Raw genomic sequence first — 15,763 nt, 5'->3', positions numbered from 1 at the left:
TATCCATCTATGTATCTATGTATCTATCTATCGATCTATCTATCTATCTATCTCTGTAAAAACAGATCTTTATTTGGGTAAAATATGGCAAATAAGAGTGGAAATAATCAAGTATTGGCTGAGGAATCATTTAATAATATTAATTTAGGTTTATAATGGATGTCTACGGAAGGCATTTGTAAAGAATACAGTGGTGCATCAGCAACATCTGGTGTTAAAACACTGTTCAGAATTAATCTTTATCTCACCTCTGAACAAGGTTCATGGGGTCAGTTCTTAAACACAGCTGTTATAGCAGATTATTATTTTATAATGTAAGTGCTGTTAGATATGACACCTGTTAAATATGAACCATGTATGTTAGAGAGAACTGTGTGTGCTATCTGGTCTAGTGCACGATGAGGCCCTCAGACACAGGACTGACCTCTGCTGGTTTGTTTTAGACCGACCTAAAAAAAAGTATGTATGCTTTTACTTTTCTGAAATTATACAGATCTTAACAGAAACTCACGTTGTTCTCCCCTGAAACCTGAATTTCATATTAAGAGCCTGAGCTAATCATTATTATGAGGAGTTGCAACCTGAATGCAGATATCAACTTTGTGAGTGGGTTGTTTTTCATCATTAAATTATGTATGGAGATGAAATCTCTGTTATGATGTCACCTCTCAGAAGTGTTAATACCCAGATACAGTTACACATATAAATATAGTGCAGCCTGGTGAGAAGTGAGAATCAGGAGCAAACATTTAACGAGATCAACACGTTTTTATTAACCCCCAAGAGTTCTTCCACATGAACCTAAAATACAACAAATATCTCTTTATTATGTTCAGTGATAGAAGAGAAGAGCTCGATGCAGACAACACAGTATATGACATGTGTGTCGTTGCCAGCCCGGCATCATTTAAATACTGTATTTCGTGAAGTTGATGATGGACAGAAAAAACGAGTGTAAAATAAATATGTGTTAAAGTGAGACTCTATCTACCAGGAGAGAAGTGCTGAAATGAGCTGGTGTGTTCACAGGAAATAAAGTGCTGCATTTCCCTTAACAGTAGACAGAGAGAACAAAACACTCACTTTAAGCTAAGGCCTCTGGATAATGATGGTTTCATGGATACACTTTTGTGCACCAGAAATTGTATTACAATATACTTTCACTGATATGTCTAAGTTTAACAGAGCAATCTGACCACTCAACAATAAATTGTATCTTTTATATGAGGCTGTATCTAAAAAGAAACATCTGGTAAACTCAAGGTATAAAAAAGAAACTAAAGAAACAAAATAAATAATCTAAATGTTTTGCTTTCAGCAAGACTTACCACAGTTTGTTTCGATGTCCCTCTTACAGAATACAGCCACGTAAAAAACAATGAAAGTATAATTTAAACTGAATAATACGATTTTAGCCTTGTGATAAAAAAAGCCCTATAATTAATTTTAATGATGTCTTTTCTAATCGCTCATCAGCATAAGGCTTGACTCTCCTCCCTGTCACTCATCAATGCCTATTAGTCCACACTTAACCTTCCAGCATCTGTCTAGATAGCACAATGTTTCTGGGACTTAGAATCAGGAAAGAATACAGAACTCATACAACAATGGAATCACTCAGTAATAATAATAACGCTGGTTCATCTGACGCTGGCATTCTCTAGTCTTGCTGGTTTCACAAGTAGAAAATTGTGGGCGACACAGGCTTTCCTTTCCCGCATACAGGGAATATGAAAGAAGTCTTATGTGAAGTGGAGCTGCACCGACGTGCTGCTGAGAGGAGGGAATAGAAGGAGAAGTCGGAGGATTTGGGGGGGAATGCAGAGAGCCGACGCCTCTTTCCTTTCACAGTCTTTTCCTCTCTCTTCTCCTTCTCTTTCCCTCTCCACGTTTCACTTCTCTCCTCAGCAACACTGTTCCAATGGACTTGTCTCCATGGCAACCACAGCCTAAGTTCATCTTGGTGGGTTTTGGGGAGAATGGACGTGGCGGTTTTGTTTGCTCGTGTGTGATTGATTGATAAATGTGATGTTTAGGATTTCAGTTGTCCCTTGAAATGTGTATTTGTGAATGTATCACTGGATTGCCAATGTTCTCCGTTTCTCGGCCGACTCCTCTAGACGTAGGCCTCCGGGAGGTCGGAGCCGTTAATTTTGATGAAGATCTTGGCGTTCTCCTCCTTCTGCTTATTCTGTTTGTTGAGCGTCCATCTGAAGTAGATCAGGTAGAGTGGCAGCAAGAAGCCCAGCATGCTGAGGACAAGGAGTCCAACGTTGACCTGGAGGAAAACACCAGAGTTAAAACGTGCCCCAGGGTTTTAGTTCAGGTGCATGGTCTGTTTGAGTGCGTGCATATTCATACCCAGAGAGGGTCTCCCTGCAGGGGTCCCATCATAAACAGAAACAGGGGTTGCTGCAGCAGAGCAAACACGGCACTGACCAGGGACTGCATGCCTGTTAGACTGCCGAACTGAGAGGACGGGTACCTGGGGAGAGAGGACAGGTACATTTAGTGTCTCAGTTTGAGGGTATAGAGTCACACTGCAGACGGCCATGATGATGGTAACACATGTGTGTGTGTTATTGTGTGTGTGTGAGACTTACACAGCGGCATAGAGGCCACCAACAGCTGAATGAATGAACCCTCTCACGACAGTGTGAAGGACAAATGACAAGATCTGAGATAGAAGACAAGAGACATACAAATACATAGATTATTATTGATAATGATAATAATGCATGCCATTGGCTTTATAGGGGTCTAAACCCCTAAAGGAGCAGCTCAACATTTTGCCTTGTGACTTTCTCACAAAGAGTAAAATAAAAACCTGAATATAATTCTGCAAACTGATACCTGTACTTCTCTTTGCCACCAGAGGGCGATGGAAACGTTTTGGATTCACTTTTGGTGAGCTCTTATGTCACCCATTGAGATGATCTTAATGCTGATTTCAAAGAAATGTATCTAGTTTTGCAGTTGGATGCTTATTTACACACAGTGAGGGTGTTAACCATGTTGACCTCTACATTACTGTGTGTCTCTAGTACCAGCAGCCTGTTAAAGAGGTTAATCAGTAACGTCTTTACAAAGAGACAGTGATAACACTGTTAGCAAGTCAGCTGTATTCCTGAGGTACTCCAATGGCCTGTGTGTGGCAGAGTTGGACCACTCACCTGCAGAGGGAGATTGGGCACCAGGCATGTGATCCCAAATCCTACCAACAGGACGTTTGTGAGAACGAACGCTCGTAGGGCATTGGTCACCTTCTGGGTCTTCTTGTCTCTACGCTTTTTCTTTCGCTCGTCCCTAGTAACAGAAGAGAGGTCAGACAATCAGACATTGTTTCACAATTCAGGATAGTTTCTAGTTTCTATTCCCCTTCACAACGCTGACAAAACTGTAAATATTAATGTCTGGGTCTATAAATGGAAAGGGGTTAAGGCCAACAGGGGGTTTGGGTGTTTATCTTCCATCATGGGGGATTAGTGGACGTTGACTCACTTGCTGCAGGGTTCCTGTTCCTCGTCTCCATCGCTGCAGTCCTTCAGTTTCCAGTCCATGATCTGACCAATCACGGGCGTGGTCATGAGGCAAAGCAGTTGCATCACGCCAAAGATGGAGGAGTAAAGACTCACTGAGGGAGAGAGGGAAAGAGGACAAAAACTATGAATATTGAAAATAATTGAAGAATGAATGGAAAGGAGGTTAAGATTAGAAGGAGGGATTGTTCTACCCTCGTTAATGAAAATGATGTCATTGTTAATTATTAGTCTTATTATAGCTGCTGGAGCCATAATATGGAGCTAAAGAATGGGATACGGTGAAACCAAAAGTCAATACGATGCCATTACTAGGTGGAGTTAAGGTCTGGGGGGCCTAATGATAAATGAGCAATGTAAAACTGCTCCTATGATGTGTAATCTCTGCAGGTGCCGAAGGGCAAGGTTAGTTAATGAGTACAACAAATGGTACCTGCTGACTTCAGGTTGAAGCTGAATGACAGCTGAAGGACTGTGTTATGGACATGAGCCAAGGTCGAATGATGAAGCAACAACACTAAAGTTGTGACAGTAAGTCGCGGTAGATGAGTATTAGATTGTGATGACAGGCCTGTACATAACTATAAGTTCAATTACCTCTGACAAGGTGGTTATGTTTTCACCCCTGTTCTTTTTTTGTTGGTTTGTTTGTATGAAAGAAAAATTATGCAAAATCCAATAAAGGGATTATCGTTAAACTTAATGGAAGGATGTGGTAGTGGTTCAGGAGTGGTTTGGATCCGAATAACATCTTTAACATTCCGTGTTAGGGCCTTTATTGGCTGTTTTACATTTGGGATATAGGAATATCAAGGATGTTCATGGTGCATTCAGGAAACTAAAAATATATGAGTGTGTGAGCAGCTTGATTGGATTTAAGGGGATTGTTGGGCCTTGGTGGAGGTTAATGTGCTCTACTAAGTGACATTCTAGTTCTAGTTGATGTCAGCTGAAAGTTAAAAGTCTAAACTGCTGATTCAACAACAGTCTTACCAAGCTCCATTCTTTCCACTGAAAAGTCAATGAAAACAAGTAAGTCCAGCTGCTTTGAAATCATGCATCAAAGATACATAGCAGCCCGTGTCATAGACAAAGCAACCAACAGACCTGTGTTCAGGTCTCCGTCGCTGAGAGCCTCCAGGACGCTGTTCATGGCCCCCATGTAGAACAAGAGACGAAGCTGCGTGACGGACATGGTCAACGCGCTGAGCATGAAGATCGGGCTGATGATGCTTTTCAAGAACGACTGGGCTGCAGAGGAGATAAACAAGTCAATGATGAGCCCCAGGTCAACTCTCACTACAATCCTCACAACTCATATTCTGCTCTCTTACACTCTTGCTGTGGCTTGCAGTCCATCTCCAGGTCCATGGTGGACAGGCAGCGCTTATGGCCGTCCTTGGTGGCAAGCTCCTTCTGCTTCAGGCTGTTCCCCACGCTGAGGCGGCGGCCCACCGTGGTCACCTGGTGGTAGAACTGCTTCCCTGTTATTTTGTGGTCAAAGCCCAGCCAGCTGAACTTGATCTTCACACTGTTGGAGTAGATGTGGTAAGGGGGGAGGGGGTCATGGAGGAATAGAAACGAGGAAGTAAATATCATGAACAGAAAATTGTGATGAGTTTTAAAGTGAGTCAGTCCTCTGGGTAAGTTTCCTCCTGAATAGGCAGGTTTAGTTGTGCAGATGTGTGCAGATAAACTTTAACCCAGAGCTGCATCACACTGGACTTTTCCTCCCACATATTACATAATTGCATCGTGGGAAAGACAAATTAGAATGAGAATATCGACTATGAGAGTATGACTATAGACTGTATATGTACTGCGTTACTTACGTGTAGTCCATGTCCTCTGGTCCTGGGAATGGTTCCAGTGGCCAGTTGAAGTAGCAGTTCATGAAGACCACTAAAGAACAGGCAGCCCACACCACCAGAATAGTGATGAAAGATATGCCCATGTCATAGATCACCTGCGCAAATGACAAAAATACAGAGAAGACAACATATGTATAAGAAATCAAGAAGAGTGTCACTATTAAAAACTTTCTTTTTGAGTCATATTTCCATCAATGCACACAGTAACACCACCATAATGTTCAAAAACCAACTAGATACTTAATGTTTCTCTGGGAAAACTCTGGTTTTACAGAGGAGAGATCATTTTCTCAGCCCTTGACATACAAATTGATAAAAAAACATGACTTGTTTTTACATTAGGTTGCAAAAAAGAATGAATGACACTCAAAGGCGCATTCAAAAAAAGACTGCAGGCATGTGGATGTGCGCTTCAGTGCTTGTTACCTTGACACCAGGGAATGTGACGGCTGAGGAGGCATAAGAGCCGATCATCAGAGCGATGAAGGTGGAGCGGAGGTCCCCGAACATGGTGGGCAGCTGGAGAAGACACAGACAGACTTGAATTTAGACTTTGGTTTATAACGTTATCAAGACCTGCCCTGATTCGGCCTTTACGAGTCAGGAGGAGGTTTCTGTGCACACTTGCGATTTAACGAGTGAAATGTCCCATTGTTAATATGAGTATAAAGGTTAAACCATCGAGTGTCAAGATCCTGGTGATCTCAGCTGCTCTTTGGTTGCTCTGAGCCTGAGGCCATGGGGGTTCCCACTGACACTGGGGTCAGTGTGGACACTGGGAACCAATTAATAGAAAAGAACATCAGAGACAATAAAAGCACAACAAAGTGACGGGGAACCCCAGGAAAAGTTGTATGAAACAGCGTCGCGTAACACACACGCAGCTGTCCAACACCGGATGCAAGCCCAGCTCTGACTAATTCTGTACAGCTGAAACAATTCGGCTAGCAAGGGCGATTGAGGTGGGGTGTCGATCGAGGAATAAGGGTATGCTGTGAGGATAGAGGATGACGGGGGTTCATTTTTTATCCTACTGGCTTTTGAGGAAAAGGGAGCAGGTGGATGAAAAAAGGCAGGAGACAGTGAGTGGCAACAAAAACACCCCAATACAAAGGCATTCACGAGCTGTTATGTGTTCGTGAGACTGAGCAACAACAAGCACATTGAATTACATAAGAGAGGGAGGTCGGGGTGGGGGTGGGGGGGGGTTGCTGAGGAAGAGGCATGTGTCTGAGGGAGTACTGTACTGTTGCACAGAACAGTACAGGACTCCCCCTGCACTTTTATCTTGGATCCATGAAAAAATAACTGCTCCAGGAGGGTGTTTTAACTTTACAGATACATTAGGGCCAAACCTGGGGCGGAGACGTGACCTTCAGCGGGGAGCCAGCGTCGGCCGCTGAGCACTGGGAATGAACCATTGCTTTCAGGTCTGAGGTGGAGTCTTAATCAAGGAGTCAAGGAGCAACATGGAGTCTAATTATTAACTCAACACTGATGCTTTAAAGTGTAGCAGGGTGTGAAAGTGATGATGTGTAAGGGGACAACATGTTTTTTTTATACCCGGACCCTTGAGGCCTCCTGTGGGCTTCGGCCCTAAATCCACGGTTTTATATCAGTGACATTAAAGCTAGAGGCAACTACTAATGAGAGATTTAGGTGGACACAATAAACGCCACATAGGAGAAGAATTATGCGGCCTGTGGTGGTATAGAAAGTGAATGTTTTATTGGGTGATTAACGGGAGCAGAGCCCCTCTCTTGTTAACAGCATCACCATGGTACAAGCCAGGACTCCTGTGTGTAGGCGGTACTGGTGACACCGGGAGGGAGCAGGAAGGTGAAGAATGACAGGGAAGGAATGCGAAGGAATGGCAAAGGACTGAGCTGTGTGAACTCGGAGGATTCTCAGTTGTTTTTTTGTACCTGTGTATTTCATCACATGTTTTGTGGAGTGTATATGAGAAAAAAAGTTGGAAAATAGTTTTCACCCCTATTCATTTGTAGGCAAGACTACGCAAAAAAACAAACCAGGCCGGATTATCATGAAGCTTAGTGGAAGGATGCGGTACGGGTCAGGGAGGAACTCTGGTTCAGGAATTTTGGTTCAGGTCCGAATGAGTGGCTGGATCTAGTCACTTTAGTTAACATTGTAAGATTTAACTAATAACTAACTAATATTAATAGGGTGTGTGCAGCTTGATTGAACTTAAAAGGGAGTGTTCGACCTAGGCGGAGGTATGAGCTAAGTGTCCTTCCAGTTACCTCTGCAAGGACGGTAATGGTTACACCCCTGGCCACTGGTTTGTTTGTTGCTTGATTTAATTGTTTGTTTGTCAGCATGATTAAGGAAAAGGTTCTAATATAATACGTTATTTTCACAAATTTTGGATGGTTCACTGGCTAAGAAACAACACATTTAGTTTGAGCACAGATCCAGAATTTGTTTAAGGGCATATTTAAGGAACTGATATCTGTAAGTAGTTGCAATTTATAACATGATTGAATTTAAGGGGAGAGTTGGGCCTTGGCCGGTTATGTGCTCTAAAGGAGGTTTCATTATAAGTGATGCAGGCACCAATTTTCTTAAAGGTCCAACTTGAGCCTGAAAATGTTAAGAGGGTGCAATACCAATCTCTTCCCTAACTTCCCTGTTGAAACAAATGACTAATAATTAACTGATGTGGATTCCTTGTTAAAGCCCTGTGAGACAAATTGTGATTTGTGAATATGGGCTATACAAATTCAATATGATTGATTGATTGATTCATGATTTATATTTTTCTTTGAATTTGCCACACACTGTGAAACTGAAAATTAGCCCCCGGCTCTCCTCTGCTGCCTCGCGTCTCAGTTTTTGAGGATAATGCTGGATTGCAAGTTGTGCTTAAGTCATGTGTTTCCAAATATAATAAATGTGAGAAGTGAGTATTTGTGCGTGTGCAGGGGCTCTCCACAGTGTTCTTGCTGAGGCACAAAAATAAATGCAGTGGACGCTGATAATGAACCATTGTGCTACTTTCTCTCTTTCCAATCAGTCTTTGCTTCCTGCTTTGCAAAGCTGAGCTCGGTTGTCCGCAGGAACACAGAGTGCAGTGTAAGGAGCCAAAAAAACAAACAGACGACACAGAACAGGAGACAGGCTGGAATGCCAGACAAGAGGGGAGGGAGAGGGTGAGCAGACGGGGGAGCCAGTAAACTATTATACAAACTATTAACACTCAGCTGAACAGAGACCTGTGAAGATAGAGAATAAACATCTGGACAAACACCATGCGGCCGGTGCAAAGGCGCCACAACAGGAGGAATTCAAAGCACACGCTAGAACGTGCACCCACTTACTGTGAGAGAGGTGAAGGTCATGCACATGCCCCCGAAGCCATTGAAGGTCAGGGCAATGAAGATAAGGACCGAGAGTTCTGCAAATGACACACAACAGGTTATGAGTCTGTCCAGAACCAAACTACTGCACATTGCCATAGCTCCACATGCACTCCTCAGGTATACTTACCATTTGGATTGTATGCTCCATAAGCAATGAGAAGACAGGACAGTCCAAAGCATGTGCTGGAAAGAGACAACAGTGTCACACTCGTCTTATGACAAATAGAATTACAATAAATACAAGGGAAGTGAATAGGGTTTCGTTCCCAGAATGGAAAACCATTCCATCATGGTTAGTCTGGGCCATTTCTTACCTGCCCAGCAGTCGTAGCTTGCGAGGCCCATATTTGTCCATGACGATCCCCAGAGGCAGCGTGATGGCTGAGAGCAGGAAGGAGCCCACGGTAAACGCCAGGTTCAGCATCTCGTCCTGCTCCTTACAGATCAGCCAGCCGTTCATCTTCAGGAGCCCGTCCATCGGCACCAGGGGCCTCATCTCCACGCCGTCTCCCAGACCAACCACAAGTTCATCGTAGTACTCGTACTCATCGGGCGTCGGCATTGCGACGGGCAGGGACAGATTATAGCTGGAGCTGTTACCTGCAGACCATGATGGAAATAGGAAGACAATTGGGTGTAAAGATAGATTTTGGAGAGGAATGCAAGAGGAAAATAAGCTGACAGGTAAGATGGTTCCATTTTGACCATTCTCTTTATTTGAAAAAAAAAGTGTGTAAGGTTAAGTTCAGCTCCTAAGATGCTACTTTATTGGTTTGTTAGAATGCCAGGGATAAAAAGGGACAAACTAGCACTGGCAATAAACGACTCATTATCTTGCGACACCGTGCAATGAGATAATGTGAAAAACGCACAAAGGTTCAGGGGGGGTCAAAGTGAAGAGGAAGAAGAGAGGAGCAGGAAACGAATCGGTCGCGATGCATGAGCCGATGTTTTCTGAATTACCCTCCCTGCCACCTCTCTGTTGTCTTTGTAGTCATAGGAGGCAAGTATGTGTGTGGCATCCCTGTGCTAAACACCGTGACGCGCTTCGTAACAAAGTGACAGAGTCTTCCTGCAGGAAACCAGATCACACACAAACAGGGAGTTTTTTGGAAAGTGTGTGTCTGAACATGCTGATAGTATCTGCTGTTGTTTGGTTGTTGTTGTTGTTGCAGGAAGATTTGCAAATGCCATCTTGTGCACAACAGCGAAAAGTGTGGATATAATGAATAGGTAAATGGACCCAGCAGACAGTTTCACACTTTTTTTGCATATTCTCTTCAACCACTGTTATAACTTATTATTTATACTTTCGTAAACTTTTGTAAATTCATCCTATTTTTATATTTTTATATTTAAAGATGGCACCAGGCAGAGACATACGAATATAGCACAACGAATGGCTATTGATAACTATTATAAAGCCTTAAAAGATTAACATAATCATAAACCTCTCAGCCGAGCCTTTCCATGCGTAGGCACTTTCTTTACAGTAACACCTGACTGATAAGCAGCAGCGAGGGGCAAAGGTGATTTGAATGAGTGATGAGACATACAGTTGGTTGAATGGTGAAGGTGAACTGAGAAAACTGTGTTTGAAGGACTGAGGAAAACCCTGAGATTGGTTTGTCTGCATTCAATTTAATATCATGAGATATCTTGTGTTCTTAAGGGTTAAATGCGTGAAAGATCAGCTTTGGATAAATTCTTGGGACTATTTGCAAAAGTAAGCTCACAAAATATGTTGTGCACCACACAGAGCAGCTGCATCGATAGTTAATGATCCTTCATACCCCATGTTTTAGGAATTGGAAATAATGTTTTGACGATCCAGGGGAAGAGAAACATCTTCAAATGATCTACCACAAGGATCATTTTAATTCTTGTTTTTCTCTTTGAATGCAGGTTTATCTATACAGGTCTTTTAATTTATAAATGAAGTGTCTTTGTCATGTGTCTTTCTGAAATTTCTTATCACACCCTGCTTTGTACCCAAAGACAAAATGTCCATGCAAGTGGAAAATACATATTTTATATTCAACTCTAAATGTGTTCTAAAGTAACACTTGTAACCTCGTGCAGCAAATATTTTGACTTGAGAAAATGTCGTGACTGTATTAGATCTAGTGAAGTAGTACCAACTGCAACTAGTGACCTGCACACACAAGCTTTACCGCTCCCCTCATATCTTAAATTCCTGCACCGCATCATTGTGTTATCTTGCGTTCCGTTTCGTTTCTGACTGTCGGCCTCCACCACAGATCGGACTTTTCTACTGTTCATCACTTTACTATCAGTCCTCTGACCCTTTATCTGTGGACTTTAAGCTTCCATATTAATAAAACCCTGCTGTGGATCTTGCGGTATCACAGGTCACATGCCTGGAAAGAGCTGAGCTGGTGCTGTCCTCTCCCTTCTTATATCGCGACAACAAGATAAGATGGCTGTGGCTTTGCCCGAGGAAGTCACATACAGCCGCGGCAGGCTCGACTGTTGCTGGTGGGTGGTGCACGTCCAGGGTTAAATGTGTAGATTATTTGGAGGTTCTTGGCAGAATTTGCTGCCGAATGATCCGATAGATCAAATCAAGTGTCAGAAGTGGTTTGGGGACAAGATTAGAGGATACTGTGCATTGGAGTCAACAGGAGCAGAGTGACGGGCATTTGGAGCTGAAAATAAATCCTCCTGCACAAATCACCAGTTAGGTAAAGCGATGGTGAGAGATAAGAAAACCTGATTCCAACCAGGAGCCTGGTGTATTCGGCCTCAGCAGTGCTCACAACAGTCAGGGGCGCAACACCGCTTCACCTCAGGGCCAAACAATAAGTCTGTTCTGCCTCCTCTCTGTCGTTCCCTGGTGTGTTTATCAGTTGTCACTTTAGCTGGACCTGCCTTTCACTCCGAGGAGACACCGGAGCCCTTTTATTCTTTTACCTTTGGACCACTCGGGCAACCTGAAACTCTCTCCTTAATTTAACTTATCAGGTTTAATCTCCCGGGATCCTGCAAAGACAGCTCATGACCCCATCACAGAAAACAGAAATTCCTCTGAAAGAACGGAAGAGGCAAGCCGGGAGCAGTGTCTGCATGTCTTAAATAAAAAGCTTGCTCCTGTCCCTTCATCCTAAATCAGGATGACACTTACTGACTGACCCATCTCCACAAATCCTTAAATGAACAGCAATAGTTGTGTATTTCAGATGAAAAGCCAAGAGGTATGCATTAAAAACTTATAAAGACAGATGTCCCAAAACTGAGAAATCTAGGCCAAGGTACGGAAATGTTAAATGGAACATGTGGGAGAAAAAACAGACAGTGTGTCCTTTTTAAAGTACAGCAGTTATGACTCACCCTCATCGTTGCAAAGGTACGAATAGAAGCCCTCGGACTTGAGCATGATAAGGAGCGACCCCCATCCCAGCAGCACGGCAGAGAAGAGCAGATTCTCAATGATAGCAGTCACTGCCATCCACCAGCGCCTGGCGAACGCCGAGGCCAGGGTCGGAGCCATGGTGGCGTGGAAGAAGTTACCGGCAGAGGAGAGTCAATGGAGATAGAGAGAGAGAGAGAGGAGAAGAGCAGGCTGGAAGCTCAGAGAGAGACAGAGAGAGGCTCCCTGACTGACACTCTGGATGAAGGATCTCTGATCACTTATCTGTGGAGAGGAAGGGGGAGGTTTTATAGTCAGCCTATCACACAGAACTCACTGACGGACAGGAAGGTTGAGTTTTTATAAGATCACAAGATAAAACCACTAAACCACTTCTCACCCAAATGAATATCACTTGTTTTCAAGTTAAACAAAAAAAGGATCTTCACATTAACATGCTCTGTTTTTCTTGATTAATTGAGTTTCCCCTGATTTCTAAACAAAGAGGTAATGGCATTCACGCTAAAGACCTAAACTGACTCATAAATGGCCAATGATTAACTCCCCTGCTATAGTGCAACGATCATTACATCACTCTTCTCTTACGTCACAACACAGGCAATATAATAACGGAAGCATCCGTGCTGGAGTCACAGAGTTTCTGCTTTTCGCTGGAGAACTGGTCCAAACTGGGCCCAGGAGAGAAAAGTGGGGCTCCCTCACCGCTCCCTCAGCCCCAGGCCCCCTTGTCTCCCCCATGCACCCCTACCCACAATGCCCTTTCTCTGCCACACAACCCCTGAATGTCCTCCCGGGTTCATCCAACCGCAACTCCCCTCTGCAATTACTGTCGTGCACCCAGAAACACAGAAGGGAGCTGCCAGACAAACAATAAACAAATCAGCCCGTACAGTCAACTCTCTCTCTCTCTCTCTCTCTCTCTCTCTCTCTCTCTCTCTCTCTCTCTCTCTCTCTCTCTCTCTCTCTCTCTCTCTCTCTCTCTCACAACACAATCTGTTATACCACGGCCATAGAACTGGCTTTTGAGATGACAGTACGTCTCATGTAAAAGCTAATAATCAAGGGGAAATTTTGCTTTTTATGTTGCTTTATCAATTAAAAATAAATGTTTCCTCACTACTGCAGCACAAGATAAATTAGAGGTGAACCTTATAACCGCACAGAGGCAGGGAAGCGTCTTTACCTCTCCAGTTTGTAAGCAGCAGCAGCAGCGTCCAGCTCCACTCTTCCAGATGTACCCGGGTCACACGGCTTTAAATGACCAGTCCTCTGAAGAAAAGCCAGGTTTATATACTCCCCCTGGCTGCCGTCACATGGCGCCCCCTGTTGGCCATGTCTGATGCCTGCACCTAAGCCAATGAGCATTGAACATCTTATTGGGGGCCTTGCATAATGCTTTTTCAGTTTAAAGGCCTGTTTTGAAGGTGATCATTTTCTAAATGAACTTTACACTTTAGCAGAACCCTCCCAAAAAAACGGTCTGTTTTATAAAGAATGATTTGTATAACAGCCACTGTGTAACGTGAAGTCAGGGGACACTTTAACCGACTGAATGGAAAGGATTAATCAGGCCAAACAAAGTCTGACTGAAAACATAATGGACTTCTGCAGATAAGGATGCGTCAACAGCTGTCAGATCAATAACAGGAATTGATAAAGAGCAGTCTGGAGCTGTGACTCATCTGCTTCAGCTGTTTTTCAAGAAGTATTTACTGTTGTTTACCGTGTGTTGGATGTTTACGTAGTTAGGAGCTGCTGAGGTTGAACAAGCACTTCCAGGGAAGCAGTCGGCTCATGAGGCCAAATTTACATGATCAACAATCTTGCCTCTTTTGGTTGAGTGGATACAACCAGAGATTTAAATGGATAGATTTTCATTTTTCATTTCATTTGTGAACACTGATGGAAGACAAGAATTTCTGAAATAAAAACTGCAACGAAAGCAGTTTTTAACATCTACTTCATATATTTTTTTCACATTTAAACCATTTTGGATTTGAGTGCTTATCAAACTTTATATACAAGTAAATAAAACCTTGTATTGCAATATGTCTATTCTAATTCTATTTTTTAAGAAGCTAAAAAGGCAATCAAAGCTTTAGAGAGTTATTTCACACAACCTAACAACTGAACACTTTTTTCTTTTTAATAGCTTATACTTTATATATAAAACCATAATAAATAGTTGATAACTGATATTTGAGCATTAACAAAACCATTGATTACAGTTAAAAGGCTATTTATAAAGCCGGATTCATCACATAGTTGTGTTTTCTGTTAATTTGATCTGGAAGTTTCCGTGTATTCTTTTTTGAAAGTGAAGTTTACATTGTCAGCAAACTTGCAGTGAAAAACTGTTTTCCAAGTTTGAGACTGCTGATTGTCCACTTACAGAGCAGGATGCTGAAACAGTGATCAATATGCTAATCGATGGCTGAGTGAACAATCAACCTATCCAAACAAACAGTGATATGGTAATTTGTGCTGTTACTGTGAACAATGCCCCTGATTAAAGGTAAAACGACCCCACCAAGTTTGAAATTCAGATTTCCTTTTAATCTGGCATCCTACTCTTCTCATGCTGATGGGGCATTTGATCTATTGATCCATCAGTCCCAGACTAACCAGTCAGACTGAGTATCAGATGTTAATTGATCAGCTGATCGTAGAGTTTCGCTGATGCTGCAGTGGATGTATCTGCCCCGATTTAACAGTTATTTACAAACTCATTGCAAATCACACACACATCGTATACAGCTAATCGGGTGCAGTGTTTTATTTCCAAACCTTATCAAAAACACTGATTGATCTGATCAGCTACCACAGGAAATCACACACTTCCAGGACAGGGTGCAATGGTGTGATATGTAACACAAGTACCAAAGAATGAATTATGTTAACAAAAAAACGACATCAACACTTCAACACAGTATTATGCTCCATGTTGATCTGAGTTTAACATGTTTGCTGTCATAATACCTACAAAAAAATGTTGAACTGTGGTGCATGTTTAAGAAAACATGTTTTCTTGCCAACCTGCAATTTTCTATTTGTTTTAACGCCACCTTGTGGTGTCAGAGGAAAAGCACAGAAGGGCTTTCAGAGAGCATACCCCTCCACCAACAGTCCCCGAAATGAAACCACTAGACTAGTCACTCTACAAACAACAATAACTCTACATGCTGCACAAGTCCTCCTGCTTTTAATATATTTTGTTGCTTCTAGTATTTTTTTTATCTTTTGCTTAAAGTATACATTTTATTTATATTTTCTTTATAATTGTACACACACACCACAGCAAATTCCCTGTATTTGCAATAAAACCAGATTCTGATTAACTTCACTGGATCCAAATCTTTATTTTTGTTCTGCCCCAAATGACACACACACATAAATATATTTCTCTCAACAAGATCAGTGAATTATTATCTGAGAAATGGAAACGTTGAAGGAAGTGATTTGATCTAGATCCAGTTCCTTCCTGACCCTGATGTCACATCTGTCGACCAAGTATTGCGGAAATCCGTCAATAGTAATTTGTGTAATCCTGCTAAATAACAGACAAACAGCCACTCATAA

At 42.5% G+C, this 15,763-nt stretch overlaps 1 protein-coding gene across 2 annotated transcripts; it reads right to left on the bottom strand.

Moving 5' to 3' along the window:
• Nucleotides 1-748: 748 nt before the first annotated feature.
• On the bottom strand, nt 749-13,415 carry slc43a2b (solute carrier family 43 member 2b). 2 transcript variants are annotated; one of them, XM_062406272.1, is made up of 15 exons: nt 13,368-13,415; nt 12,145-12,448; nt 9,108-9,393; nt 8,921-8,976; nt 8,752-8,828; nt 5,837-5,929; nt 5,372-5,505; nt 4,874-5,070; nt 4,647-4,790; nt 4,533-4,550; nt 3,502-3,634; nt 3,174-3,306; nt 2,604-2,677; nt 2,362-2,485; nt 749-2,278 (listed from the first exon to the last, which is right to left on the bottom strand). In XM_062406272.1, exons 2-15 carry the CDS (start codon nt 12,302-12,304, stop codon nt 2,117-2,119), a joined length of 1,791 nt encoding a protein of 596 aa, XP_062262256.1. In that variant the 5' UTR covers nt 12,305-12,448; nt 13,368-13,415; the 3' UTR covers nt 749-2,116. The 2 variants fall into 2 exon arrangements, with proteins under 2 accessions (XP_062262256.1, XP_062262257.1); XM_062406273.1 differs by lacking the exon at nt 4,533-4,550 and having other exon boundaries at nt 13,368-13,413.
• Nucleotides 13,416-15,763: the final 2,348 nt, after the last annotated feature.

Source organism: Platichthys flesus, chromosome 15, assembly GCF_949316205.1.
Source record: "Platichthys flesus chromosome 15, fPlaFle2.1, whole genome shotgun sequence".
Lineage (NCBI taxonomy): Eukaryota > Metazoa > Chordata > Actinopteri > Pleuronectiformes > Pleuronectidae > Platichthys > Platichthys flesus.
The sequence above is the reverse complement of the archived record's forward strand: the minus strand, read 5'-3'. Positions and strand labels throughout refer to the sequence as shown.

Bases quoted from the DNA above. Each gene is read 5' to 3' on its own strand.
- slc43a2b (XM_062406272.1), bottom strand. From the start codon at position 12,304: ATGGCTCCGACCCTGGCCTCGGCGTTCGCCAGGCGCTGGTGGATGGCA. The intron at 8,829-8,920 runs GTAAGTATACCT...TGTCATTTGCAG, and splicing joins TGGAGCATACAATCCAAATG to AACTCTCGGTCCTTATCTTC. The intron at 4,791-4,873 runs GTAAGAGAGCAG...TCTCCTCTGCAG, and splicing joins CTGCAAGCCACAGCAAGAGT to CCCAGTCGTTCTTGAAAAGC.